This window comes from Salmo trutta, chromosome 29 (assembly GCF_901001165.1).
Source record: "Salmo trutta chromosome 29, fSalTru1.1, whole genome shotgun sequence".
In the NCBI taxonomy this organism is placed as follows: domain Eukaryota; kingdom Metazoa; phylum Chordata; class Actinopteri; order Salmoniformes; family Salmonidae; genus Salmo; species Salmo trutta.
The window spans coordinates 8,625,764-8,637,867 of record NC_042985.1 but is presented as its reverse complement, the minus strand read 5'-3'; the positions used below and the strand labels follow the sequence as shown (position 1 = coordinate 8,637,867).

At 46.5% G+C, this 12,104-nt stretch overlaps 1 protein-coding gene across 1 annotated transcript in view; it reads right to left on the bottom strand.

The window, feature by feature from the left end:
• Positions 1–5,845: 5,845 nt before the first annotated feature.
• Positions 5,846–12,104, bottom strand: part of LOC115166859 (chondroitin sulfate synthase 1-like) — a 91,398-nt gene continuing 85,139 nt past the window's right edge. The window contains exon 3 of the mRNA XM_029720745.1: positions 5,846–8,840. Within this exon, the coding sequence (XP_029576605.1) occupies positions 7,245–8,840 (1,596 nt within the window). The 3' untranslated portion in view covers positions 5,846–7,244. The remainder of the gene's footprint in view (positions 8,841–12,104) is intronic.

Genomic DNA, 12,104 nt, shown 5'->3' with positions numbered 1-12,104 from the left:
CCTGTGTTTTGCTTACAGGGTCTGTGAAAATGCAGAAATCATGACTAGGTCTTTAGGTGGCTTTAATGTTGTATTTTTTTTACCCCCAACCCCTTTCAGATATACCACAGAGCTAGTGTAAAACTATCAGGCATGGTACATTTGAGGGATGTTGGTATGTGTATGAAAGGGATATGAGTTTAGTCTGAACCTTGTACAGCTCTGAAAGAGCCAGGGTTTAATTAGCTTTTTCTCAATAAAAGCCTCTTTGTTTGCATTGCGCTCCTGTCTCCTGTGCCTTTACCTTTGAGTCATTGCCTATGCCCGATACCCAGACAGTGTTAAACCCCCTGCACTGTCACGGGCACCTTGTTCCCTATATAGGGCACATTTAAACCACAGCCCTATTGTAGTAGTGCACTAAGGGTGTAGGGTGTCATTTGGAATGCAGATTAAGGCACCTTTGCCATTTCAACAATAGCCCCCAAACACATCCAGATCATTGCAGGAAGCCATTCAAAATTGTTTTCAGTTCATCTCCCCCTGAGGGAACGGCAGAGGCGGCCATTACTGCCCTAATCAAAACCAGATGTGGCCAAGCCAGAAAGAACCGAACCAACAAAAGGGTGGGGGGGAGATTGAATTCGAACCCTTCTGAGATGGAGCGATTCCAACGAAACGTTTCATCTGCCCAGAGGATAAATACTGCACAACAATCCATCCCCCTTGTTGACGGGTTGATTTTTGTTTTATTATTTTGTGCAGAAACAGTTGATCAGTCAGAGACATGGTAGAGAGGGGGAGGTGTGCTGGCAGAAACAGTTGATAACAGTCAGAGACATGGTAGAGAGGGGGAGGTGTGCTGGCAGAAACAGTTGATCACAGTCAGAGACATGGTAGAGAGGGGGAGGTGTGCTGGCAGAAACAGTTGATCAGTCAGAGACATGGTAGAGAGGGGGAGGTGTGCTGGCAGAAACAGTTGATCAGTCAGAGTCATGGCAGAGAGGGGGAGGTGTGCTGGCAGAAACAGTTGATCACAGTCAGAGACATGGTAGAGAGGGGGAGGTGTGCTGGCAGAAACAGTTGATCACAGTCAGAGACATGGTAGAGAGGGGGAGGTGTGCTGGCAGAAACAGTTGATAACAGTCAGAGACATGGTAGAGAGGGGGAGGTGTGCTGGCAGAAACAGTTGATAACAGTCAGAGACATGGTAGAGAGGGGGAGGTGTGCTGGCAGAAACAGTTGATCAGTCAGAGACATGGCAGAGAGGGGGAGGTGTGCTGGCAGAAACAGTTGATCACAGTCAGAGACATGGTAGAGAGGGGGAGGTGTGCTGGCAGAAACAGTTGATCACAGTCAGAGACATGGTAGAGAGGGGGAGGTGTGCTGGCAGAAACAGTTGATCACAGTCAGAGACATGGTAGAGAGGGGGAGGTGTGCTGGCAGAAACAGTTGATCAGTCAGAGACATGGCAGAGAGGGGGAGGTGTGCTGGCAGAAACAGTTGATCACAGTCAGAGACATGGCAGAGAGGGGGAGGTGTGCTGGCAGAAACAGTTGATCACAGTCAGAGACATGGCAGAGAGGGGGAGGTGTGCTGGCAGAAACAGTTGATCAGTCAGAGACATGGCAGAGAGGGGGAGGTGTGCTGGCAGAAACAGTTGATCACAGTCAGAGACATGGTAGAGAGGGGGAGGTGTGCTGGCAGAAACAGTTGATCACAGTCAGAGACATGGCAGAGAGGGGGAGGTGTGCTGGCAGAAACAGTTGATCAGTCAGAGACATGGTAGAGAGGGGGAGGTGTGCTGGCAGAAACAGTTGATCACAGTCAGAGACATGGTAGAGAGGGGGAGGTGTGCTGGCAGAAACAGTTGATCACAGTCAGAGACATGGCAGAGAGGGGGAGGTGTGCTGGCAGAAACAGTTGATCAGTCAGAGACATGGTAGAGAGGGGGAGGTGTGCTGGCAGAAACAGTTGATCACAGTCAGAGACATGGTAGAGAGGGGGAGGTGTGCTGGCAGAAACAGTTGATCACCTTCAGAGACATGGCAGAGAGGGGGAGGTGTGCTGGCAGAAACAGTTGATCACAGTCAGAGACATGGTAGAGAGGGGGTGTGCTGATGCAGATCGTTGCTGCTGCTGGCCCTGCAGTGGTGCGTTATGGAGAACAGGAGCAGGGAGACATTCTCCAGCAATACTCTTGGCCAGTTAGGGTGGCATTTGATCTGGGCAATTGATTTGATGAGTCTTTTTTTTTTTTACTTAATTGAACCAAATGGCATTGAGGTAAGAACACCTTTCTCCATAAAGAAAGAGCTTACAAAGGCTGTCATGATGGTGACATACGAGAGGTCATTAGCTATTGGTCTTGAGTACTGTTTTAAACAACTACCAGGTAGGTACAGTAGACTCCCCTTAGAGATATGTTTTCACCTTCAGAATAACAAGTGTGTGGACACAGGGTGAAGTTTGTAAACAAAAACACTAGGTAGATATTGTTATGACGGGTTTGATTGAATTTCAGCCTAGCTAGTCGGGTAATGTTACCGGAGACTCTGCATGTATCCCAAAAAGCCCCCTATCCCCTATTTATGGGCCCTGGTAAAAGGTAGTGCACTACAAAGGCAATAGGTGCATTTGGGACAGGCTGCTATAGGGCCACAGGAAGCTCCTACCGGGCTCAGTGAAACCGGGCCTCATGCAAATAGCAGGATAAGTCAATATCCCCATATTGTGTCTGCTCTGGGACCATAAAGACACACAGACCGAGAATGGGGGAAGGAGACAAGAGTTTCAGCCATGTCTTAGGCTTATGCAGTCACACATGAACAGACGTCACACACACACACACAAACCCAGACATGTCTACAAACAGGCAATCTCATAGACCTTCACAGACAGACACAGTCACAGCATTTGTCATCCACCCCAAACAGTATTTGAGATCGTTGCTTACCTGAAATGGAACCAATAGAATAGTCCCAAAAGAGAAAAGCCCCACCCATCAGGCACTCCAGACAGGCTGAAGCAAATGCTCAAGGTACCATGTGAACCCAGGTATGGATGCCTGTACCAGAAGTAACATAACTCCATGACTCCTTCAAAGAAATAAAGGATACCTAACCTAGTCAGTTGCACAACTCAAATACTTGGGGTGGCAGGTAGTGGTTAGAACATTTGGCCAGTCACCGAAAGGTTGCTTAGAGGCAAGGCAGTTAACCCACTGTTCTTTGGCCGCCATTGTAAATAAGAATTTGTTCTTAACTGACTTGCCTTGTTAAATAAATGTAAAAAAAAAATGAAATGCATTCAAATGAAATGTGTCTTCCACATTTAGCCCAACCCCTCCACCTTAATCAGTGCCTGGGGAGCAATTATTGCTGGGGGTTAACTGCCTTGCTCAAGTGCAGAACGGCAGATTTTTTCCCCACCTTGCCAGCTCTGGGATTTGAACCAGTGACCTTTCGGTTACTGGTCAAACACTCTTAACCACTAGGCTACCTATAGCTAGTGGTCTAGCAAACATCTGGAAAGAGTAAAAAACATCACTTGCCACCTTAGAAAAGCTATATTTCTGAGAGGGAGATTGTTTGTGAAGAGGACAGAGCACAGCGTTTATCTGAACGGCCGAGACTGGGTCTCTCCTCTCTGAGTTCTAGAAGCCACAGGATGCCATACGGCTGCTTTCTATTAAAGCTCACCACATGCTTCATAGAGCTAGGCCTAGGAGATCAGCTACAGCCATGATTCATCAGTTGTGTTACGTCCCAAATGGTGCCCTATTCCATATGTAGTGCACGACTTCTGACCATGGTACATAGTGAACTACTTTTGACAAGCGCTCTATGTAGGGAATAGGGTGCCATTTGGAACATAGGCTTAATATTGTCCTGGTTTCAGTTGTCTCTCAGAGGAGATTCAGAAAACAAACTCTAGTCTCCTCCAGGCAGCCTCACTCCAGGGCACTTCTGTCCACGAGAACATACAGTACACTTTGATAATACATTTACTCCTAAATAATAATAATAATAAATCAATTGATTATGTTGCTTTTCTAGATGCGCTCAAAGCAGGAGCAAAAGTCTCCCCATCCACTATTAACGTGCTGCCCCCACCTGGGCGATGCACGGGAGCCATTTGGCCCCAGAAAGCATGCCAGTCATCAGCTTTCATAATGAAGAGGAGTGTTATTAGGAGTCAAGAGATGATTAGGTGGCCATGATGTTATGAAGCCAGGTTGGGAATTTAATACACCAGGGTTATCATATGAGTATTCATATGTTGTACATATGATTTTGCAAATAATAAGCAAACACTTATGCTGAGCAAATCTCTTGTCCAGGCCCATTTATGGTAGCCTGGTCCCAGATCAGTTTATGCCATCATGTCAACTCATTGTCAAGGAGTTGACATGATAGAATATACAGATCTGAGACCAGGGTACATTTATGGATCCTACTGTAATTTGTCACATTCAAGCTCTGACAGTCTGACAGTTATCACCAAAGTTAGTAGTACCATTGTTATGTCTTGACGTGCCTTGCCTGTAAAATGCAACTGTCATCATTTAAAATGGCCACATTGTCAATGAATGCTTATCTAAAACAAGTACACCACCACAACAAAAGCATTTTTGATAAACATTTTTCATTTTATTTCTTAAATATAAAACCTTTCCCAGTTGGACAGGGCTGAATGAACAACAGAAATATGAAAAAGCCCCAGAAAACCAAGACTTATGGTGGAGCAGGAGTGCCAACTGTGCTCTAAGTGTAGCTGACCCGGTCTTCTCTTGGGCTTAAAGACTGTGTGGAGTAGAGGAGACCTTTAAACTTGAACCCAAAACCAGGGGAGTGCTACTGCACAGAAGACATTCTCCTAAATAGACAGGGACCAGATAATTCATAGAATTATAATTCATTCTCAGAGTTCTACACTGAACAAAAATAGAAACGCAACATGTAAAGTGTTGTTTCATGAACTGAAATAAAATATCCCAGAAATTTTCCATACGCACAAAAAGCTTATATCCCTGTTAGTGAGCATTTCTCCTTTGCCAGATAATCCATCCACCTGACAGGTGTGGCATATCAAGAAGCTGATTAAACAGCATGATCATTACACATGTGCACCTTGTGCTGGGGACAATAAAAGGCCACTCTAAAATGTGCAGTTTTGTCACACAACACAATGCCACAGATATCCCAAGTTGAGGAACATGCAATTGGCATGCTGACTGTAGGAATGTCCACCAGAGCTGTTGCCAGATAATTTAATATTAATTGCTCTACCATAAGCCGCCTCCAACATCATTTTAGAGAATTTGGCAGTATGTCAAACCGGCCTTACAACCGCAGACCACTTGTATGGCGTCATGTAGGCGAGCGGTTTGCTGATGTGAACATTATGAACAGAGTGCCCCATGGTGGCGGTGGGATTATGGTATGGACAGGCATAAGCTACGGACAACAAACACAATTGCATTTTATCGATGGCAATTTGAATGCACAGAAATATTGTGGCGAGATCCTGAGGACCATTGTGAGGCCCATTTCATTTAAGGTATCTATGACCAACAGATCTGTATTCCCAGTCATGTGAAATCCGTAGATTCATTCATTAATTTAAATTTACTGATTTCCTCATATGAATTGTAACTCAGTAAAATCTTTGAAATTGTTGCATGTTGCATTTATATTTTTGTTCAGTATAAAATCAGATTTCATTCTAAGAGTTCTATTCTAATTCATTGTACCAATGAGTGCTGAGAAGGTTCTGAAATTCACTCCAAGAGTTCTAAAATGATTTAGAATTCCTTCCAGTTCTATGAAGGAGCACAGCATTCCCATACCTTCCCCTTCCTTTGTTCCTAAATCTGGATGACTAGTTTGATATAGGCCTTAGATTCCTCATGAGAGCTAGTAAAGAGCTGGACCCAGGACGGTGCTCCCTCACTCACTATACCTCTTCATCTACGGCACATGTCATGTTTGTGCCTGCACCTCCTAGAAAACAACATGACACACAACACCTAAAACACACTGTGCAAAAACTCTTTGGTAATCAGATGAGTTTGAGAGAGAAACAAAAAGAAAATGGAAAAACAACACTATCCAACAACAGATGGGTATACCATTTTTCTAATATACATATTCCAACAGTCAGGTAACAGAGAATGGAGACTGCAAATTCAATAAATTAGACAACGGAAGAAGAATTGCAGATATTAAATCCAGCAGTTGTGTTCACAGAAGTAAATAAAAAGAACATCTAAAATCAATGGAAAAAAACAACAGTGTTATTCTGTATTATAAACAAATCAAAAGGAATCAAAATGGCCCTTTAGTCTTAATTCAAATTGCTTTTCATCTAAGTCAACCTTTTTCAATGATGAAATGTTTGTTCATATCAACCTCCTGTAAACATTCACAATCAAGAGTCCAGTTCCATTTAGAGCACTGCTGGTCTGAAGACGACGTCCGTCTTCTCCACGCACAAGACAAACGCTACACCTTTTAAAGAGCTTGTACATGCACATCACTGAGGTACACATAATATAACCCCGAATATCACCATATCCCCCCATACTCTCTTTATAGATCATGTAGTTCCCAGACACTTTTGCCCAAATGGGAAGAATCTGGTGGACCAACGCATCAAACTTGGCCTTCGTTAGTCAATACAGAATGACTGTGAGAAACTCCTGGCGCATTGGCTTAATCTACCAACCAATCATCTCCCATAACACGCCTCACAGTCGTGTGATTTGCTAAAATTAAATGACGACAGGTACTTTACTCAGTAGGTCACTGCCATAGAATTCTATGATCACTCCCACTAAGGCAAACTTTGAATTGTTGATATCCCAGGCTTATATGTGCAACAACCTGGGGACAAGGTTACTGTACAAATAACACAGAATGGTCTTTATTACTAGACTGGTAGAATAAGATATCAGAGCACTTTGTTCTTGCTACCAGAGTTATGGTAGGCTCATCCAAAGGAATATTCATCATCAATATTCTTTCTTTTTCAGCATTCATTAAAACATCTTCTACAGTCACGTTTGTCTCAGTCAGTTCAACGTTCACGTTTTCTTAAAAAAAGCATATTTCCAAAATATATCCATGTAAGTCTTTTTTGTTTCTGTAAAAAATAAATTAGGTAGTTAAAAATGCTGCTAAGACAAATGGGAAGAGGGAAAGACACCCAGGCCTGGGGGACTCCACATACTGGTTTATGTCAGTCCTGGCCGGAGTGCTTTCTCACGCTGTCCTGAGGGATTCGTTATTTGAGCTCCCGACCTTCCGGAAGCCGTGGTCGTTCTTCTCGAGCCACAGTTCAGCCAGCTGCTGTGTCGAGCCGTGCGACGAGGCTTTGGAGCCCAGGCACATCTTGTACTGGTTGGGCTCCAGGTTGGGGTCGCACACTACTGGATGGTGAACGTGTACGATCCCCGGGTCCGTGCTCCGGAACAACCGGATCCCTGATTGGACAAATTTGTTAAAGAGGTCCACGTCCTCCAAGCCCCACCCTTGGATGGAGGTGTCGAAGCCCCCGGCCCCAACCAGGTCGCCCTTGTAAACACAGACAATGCCGAAGCCGTAGTGACGCCACAGACCAGTCTTGGCGGTGAACACATAGTGGTTCTCACTGGGCACCTTGCCGGCGTAAACCACCTTGGGGTCGTACTGACTGAAGATGATGGGGAAGTAGGTCTGCTCCCCCAGGACCGTGTTACCCCGGCACCTCTTGAGGAAGTCGGTTGTGAAGAGCAGGTCCACGTCGCAGTAGAAGAGCAGCGAATCGTTGGAGAAGTGGGCCGAGCCCACCTCCAGAGCCAAGGCCCGGGAGAAGGAGCCCGACACGGGCTGGATCTCCATCTCGGCACGGGGGTACTTGATGTGGTACTCCCTCATCAGCTCCACCTGCTTGACCCGCTCTGTGTTGTTGTCGGTGCTGAAGAGGAGGATGAGCAGCTTGACGTTCTGGTTGGGGATCAGGCACACCCGTTCTAAATTGGCCATGAAGCGGACAAAGATGTCGTAGCGTCCGGATAGCGGCACTAATATGTTGACCTTAGGCTCCTTCAGCTCCTTTTGGTCCTGGCTAGAGCTGGACAGCTTGAAGGGCACGAACATCTTGAGGGAGTTGGAGAGGAAGGACAGGGAGTCAGAGTCCTGGTTGATGCTGCTGGCGAGCGCCTTGGCGTCCATCTCCTCTTCCTCTCTGAACTGGATCTGGCTGAAGGTCTGCTGGAGGTAGGCATGTCTCCTCACCGGCACCGTCATGGTCTTCCCTTTGTGCTTCTTGTAGAGGAGCAACAGGTCCAGCACGTACTCCGCCCCGTACATGGGGTTGACCCGCCGGTAGCCGTACTGGATTTCCTTGAAGTCGATCACCCGTCCCCGCGTCTTGGCGTTGGCGTTAATCATCTCCATCACCTGCATGATGATGTCATCCAGGGCCAGACGCTGGGAGGAGTCCATTCCCCGGCGGGGGGGTTGACCGTCAGACGAGGAGAACAGGTACTTGCCCGTCAGGAACTCCCACTCCAGGACCTCCTCGCGGAGCCGAGGGTGGAACCTCATGAAGGATGGAGGCATGCCCAGCTGCAGGTCCTCTCGGCTGGGCTCGGCCGCCCCGTAGCGGCCCATCTGGACGATCTCACGGTGGAGCTGGATGGTGCGGTGGCGGAGCTGGGCAATCTTGCGGCTGAGCATGTAGCTGTGCAGGCGGTACTGGTAGGGCGGGTTCTTGTTGGGGTGCAGGGTGATAGCCCGGTGGATCTTGCTATTGTGGAGGTCGCGGATGTATCCCTTCTTGTTGGGCTCGTAGTTCTCGTAGAACAGCTGCTGCATCTGGGGAGAGAAGAGAGGGAGACAACGGCTGAGGTTACATCAATAAACTACATATGGCACAATAGAACACTCATGCATTATATAGACTAGGCCCTTTGTGGGAGTGTACAAAAGCACAACGCTTACAGAGCGCCCTCTAGGACAGAAAACATTCTGTCCTCTAAAACGTGAAAATAGCAGAAAACAAGTTGCACAACATAGCTTGAGCCTGTACTTGTATACTGCTCCACTGAGGGTTTATTAAGATGGACGTCTATATGAATGTAAACTCCTGCAGCCCAATAGAGATGTTCTTTTTATCAGACGTCCTGCTGCTAATGCAAAGTGCAAATTAGAACAGGCTGATGGAATGCCTTCTGGAGGTGAGCTCTGAGCTTACAGAGCCCTCAAATATTGACCAGGGAGCGGGTAAGCCTCGGCGGTTCGATGAGTGTTTACTGCAAACCTGTTGAGGCTTTACAAACCTAATGTTCCCCCAATCACAGGGGGCCGTGTGAGTAAACTTCGGGACAGCTGCTGAGGCCCCTATTGGCAGCGACTCAAGCGTGGCCAAGAAGGAAGGGTCTGTGTTGTTGACCAATCCAATGAAGGGAGCCCTCAGAGGTCTATTTGCGAAAGACAGACACCGCTCAGAAAAAGGCCTCCAATTTTGAGAAGGACGGCTCTGGAATGCAGCCACAAACCCACTCCCCTGGGGGAAAGGCAATACACAGAATCGGACAGGACCGGTACAGAGGCCAGGCCTGATAGTTTTTTGAAAGCGATACCTAACTAGTGTAAGTACGGCTGGTCACAAGAACTCACTGAATAAGTTTCTTTGCTTTTCCATGGGCTCTGCCCCTGCCTTCCTGCACCTAGGAGGAGTTGGCACGTGGCCAACCATAAAATCAAGCAGTCTATTATCAATGGAAATCTTGAGCAAACCCCAAGCTTTAGAGTGTGAGGGGTCAGGTAGGCTATTACATCAGAACCAAGAGGGCTATTGCATGGCAGCCTTCCACACATTTATTTAATGAGCATATACAATAAGATGTAGGAAAAAGACTGTGCTGCAGTAGTCAACCCCTACACGTGTCCATGTTTCACTGGTTCTGAGAAGTGACTGGCAAATAGCCCTGTTTGGACACCAAACCAGCGGGTGCATCTTTATATTATAAAGTGGCTTCCTCTCTCTCCTTCCCATCATCTCCTTCCATACTTTGGAGAAGTCAGTGACATGGAGAGCATTCATCTACTTTCAGATGTTTTTAGATTTCCTCTCCTTCCCTTTTGCTCTGAGAGGTGGCCAAATGAAGATCTCCTCTCCTTTGCTCTGAGAGGTAGCCAAATGAAGATCTCCTCTCCTTTGCTCTGAGAGGTGGCCAAATGAAGATCCCCTCTCCTCTGCTCTGAGAGGTGGCCAAATGAAGATCTCCTCTCTTTTGCTCTGAGAGGTAGCTAAATGAAGATCTCCTCTCCTTTGCTCTGAGAGGTGGCCAAATGAAGATCTCCTCTCCTTTGCTCTGAGAGATGGCCAAATGAAGATATGTGGCCAAATGAAGATCTCCTCCTCTTTGCTCGGAGAGGTGGCCAAATGAAGATCTCCTCTCCTTTGCTCTGAGAGGGGGCCAAATGAAGATCTCCTCTCCTTTGCTCTGAGAGGTGGCCAAATGAAGATCTCCTCTCCTTTGCTCTGAGAGGTAGCTAAATTAAGATCTCCTCTCCTCTGCTCTGAGAGGTGGCTAAATGAAGATCTCCTCTCCTTTGCTCTGAGAGGTAGCTAAATGAAGATCCTCTCCTGCTGAGAGGTAGCTAAATGAAGATCTCCTCTCCTTTGCTCTGAGAGGTAGCTAAATGAAGATCTCTCCTCTGCTCTAAGAGGTAGCTAAATTAAGATCTCCTCTCCTCTGCTCTGAGAGGTAGCTAAATAAAGATCTCCTCTCCTGCTCTGAGAGATGGCTAAATGAAGATCTCCTCTCCTGCTCTGAGAGATGGCTAAATGAAGATCTCCTCTCCTTTGCTCTGAGAGGTAGCTAAATGAAGATCTCCTCTCCTGCTCTGAGAGGTAGCTAAATGAAGATCTCCTCTGCTCTGAGAGGTAGCTAAATGAAGATCTCCTCTGCTCTGAGAGGTAGCTAAATGAAGATCTCCTCTGCTCTGAGAGGTGGCTAAATGAAGATCTCCTCTGCTCTGAGAGGTAGCTAAATGAAGATCTCCTCTGCTCTGAGAGGTGGCCAAATGAAGATCTCAACAGAGAGAGGTGGCCAAATGAAGATCTCCTCTGCTCTGAGAGGTGGCCAAATGAAGATCTCCTCTGCTCTGAGACGTGGCCAAATGAAAGGAGGAAGATTAGAAGGAGCCACTTCAGAGTACTGAGACGTACCCCAGCAGGTAGGCCAAGTCGGATTGTTCTGAGTGCCCAGCTGTGAGGCAGTAGACATCAGCACTGCTGCCAGCCAGCCAGTCAGCCAGTCAGGATGTTTACCTCCCTCTCTCCCATGGCTTCCCCATCATTACCACCTCTAATGACCTGACTTTTGTCTTCCATGTCTCCATCAGCAGTTAAGACTCATTAGAATGATTTTTCACAGTCATTAAGCCTCCATAACACACTGCTCACAAGCCTCACATCAGCACACTTTCATCTAATCACCCTGAATGGCCCATTAACAAATAAAAGGAAGAAAAATATAAATGGTAAGTTATTGCTGTGAGTTTTAAGCCTTGTGTCACACACAACCACATCAAGCAGAGCTTTGTGAAGAAGGTGGAGAAACCCAAGCTCAGTGATGGACAGATAAGCTAAGCGCTGAAAAGCATACCATGTGTTTTATGCCAGGTTTTAACAACCTATTGTATTCAGACTTTCTGTGTTCAAACGCTTCAAAAATCTGTGCTTGACTGAGTTCACATGTAACCAATGGAATGGTGCAAACCCAGCCCATCTGGCACCCCAGGCAAGCTAGATCAAACACTTAAAGCATTTCAAATACATCAAATACTAGTTGAACCCAGGTCTGATTGTAGTAATCTGTTGTAATCACAACAACTGGTGGAAAAGCAGAGGCATCGGAATAGACGGCTCGGGAACAGAAGACAAAAGGTTCCCCAATATACAACCGTCTCTTCAGGCACTTAATCAGGAGGAGATCCTATCTGGACACATTAAGACGACAGCTCAGTATTGTATCGTATCTGGACACATTAAGACGACAGCTCAGTGTTGTATCCTATCTGGACACATTAAGACGACAGCTCAGTGTTGTATCCTATCTGGACACGTTA